The sequence below is a fragment of the Penaeus monodon genome, chromosome 33 (genome assembly GCF_015228065.2).
Source record: "Penaeus monodon isolate SGIC_2016 chromosome 33, NSTDA_Pmon_1, whole genome shotgun sequence".
Taxonomy (NCBI): domain Eukaryota; kingdom Metazoa; phylum Arthropoda; class Malacostraca; order Decapoda; family Penaeidae; genus Penaeus; species Penaeus monodon.
This window is the reverse complement of record NC_051418.1, coordinates 13,722,622-13,723,773: the sequence shown is the minus strand read 5'-3', so window position 1 is coordinate 13,723,773 and position 1,152 is coordinate 13,722,622. Positions and strand designations below refer to the sequence as shown.

Sequence of the window (1,152 nt, the reverse complement as noted above, 5' to 3'; positions counted from 1 at the left end):
ACAACCAATGTAATGGAGAATCCTTACCCATTTTGTGTGGAAGTTCGACAGGGTCCCGACGTGACCTGCTTAGATTTGAGCCCTCCTTGGCTGGTATGGGATCCTTGATGGGCGTGATGGGGAACTGGAAGTTAGAGTCATGGTGGGGAGTTTTGATGATGGCGGAGACTGGTTTCTTGATGGACATCTCCGACATGATCTGCTGGATTGCGGTGTCCACAGGCATCCCATCCAGACCCCCGACCTTGAGGTGGGGCAGACTAGGCTTGTGCATGGCTGAACTTGTAGAGCCCCTGCCTCCACCCTCCCCAGGTCCTGGCCCTGGTCCACTCTTCAGGTTCCCCTTGACTTCGCCATTCTTAGGGTGGGCGTGATGCGAGGGCGGGTGAGGGGGCTTTATGGTGGAAGGGAGGGACTTGGGCGGTCGCGTCGTGCCATTGTGGGCTGACTGTGGTGGCGGCGGCGGCAAGGATCGTTGTGACTTGGAAGAGCCTGAGGTCGACCCTGGTCCTGGCCCTGAAGGCTGTGGCGGTGGCGAGGGATAGTTGTCAGGATCATGGATGGGTTGTCGTGCTGGGGCGGGTGTGGGTGGCTGTTGATCAACACCCACCATATTCATTCTGTTTCCACCCACCTTCGTAAAGGTATCATACTTGCCCAGGACCCGTTCCACATCGTTGTTAATGACTTTGGTGTTGGGAGACCGCCGGACCACGTCGAACACCACGGGCTGCGTCTCCCGGTCCTGGATTGGCACCGCAGACGCGGCCTGAGACTCCCGCATCTCCCGCGCCAGCTGCTTCTGCCGCTCCCGGTCTTTGACGGAGCGTTCACGTGACATACTGCAAAGAAAATAACAGTGGAGTTAGTTTGGTACATGATCTACTTGAAGAACAATCATTCAAAATTATATTTAAAAAGAATGAAAATACAAATAGTCACTGAAACATGATTTAGTAAGAATTTATGCTTGTCCTCACAAGCCATTCAATGGCCGAAGCTAAAGTAACTTCAACTTTTCGAGTACGTTGACTGATCAAGTTTACTGGAATCGCTTTGGGCTATATCATATGTGTGTAGTCTCCATGTTTCAGTTCTATGCAAATGGCGATAAACTTTGTGAATTATTGCAAACCATAGCTGTTTTCGTAT

General features: G+C 51.9%; 1 protein-coding gene across 1 annotated transcript in view; it reads right to left on the bottom strand.

Moving 5' to 3' along the window:
• The window catches only part of LOC119594054 (AF4/FMR2 family member 4-like), a gene marked incomplete in the record, with an annotated part of 85,679 nt that overhangs the window by 32,506 nt on the left and 52,021 nt on the right, over positions 1-1,152 (bottom strand). Inside the window, 1 exon segment of the mRNA XM_037943090.1 lies at positions 28-842. Within this exon segment, the coding sequence (XP_037799018.1) occupies positions 28-842 (815 nt within the window).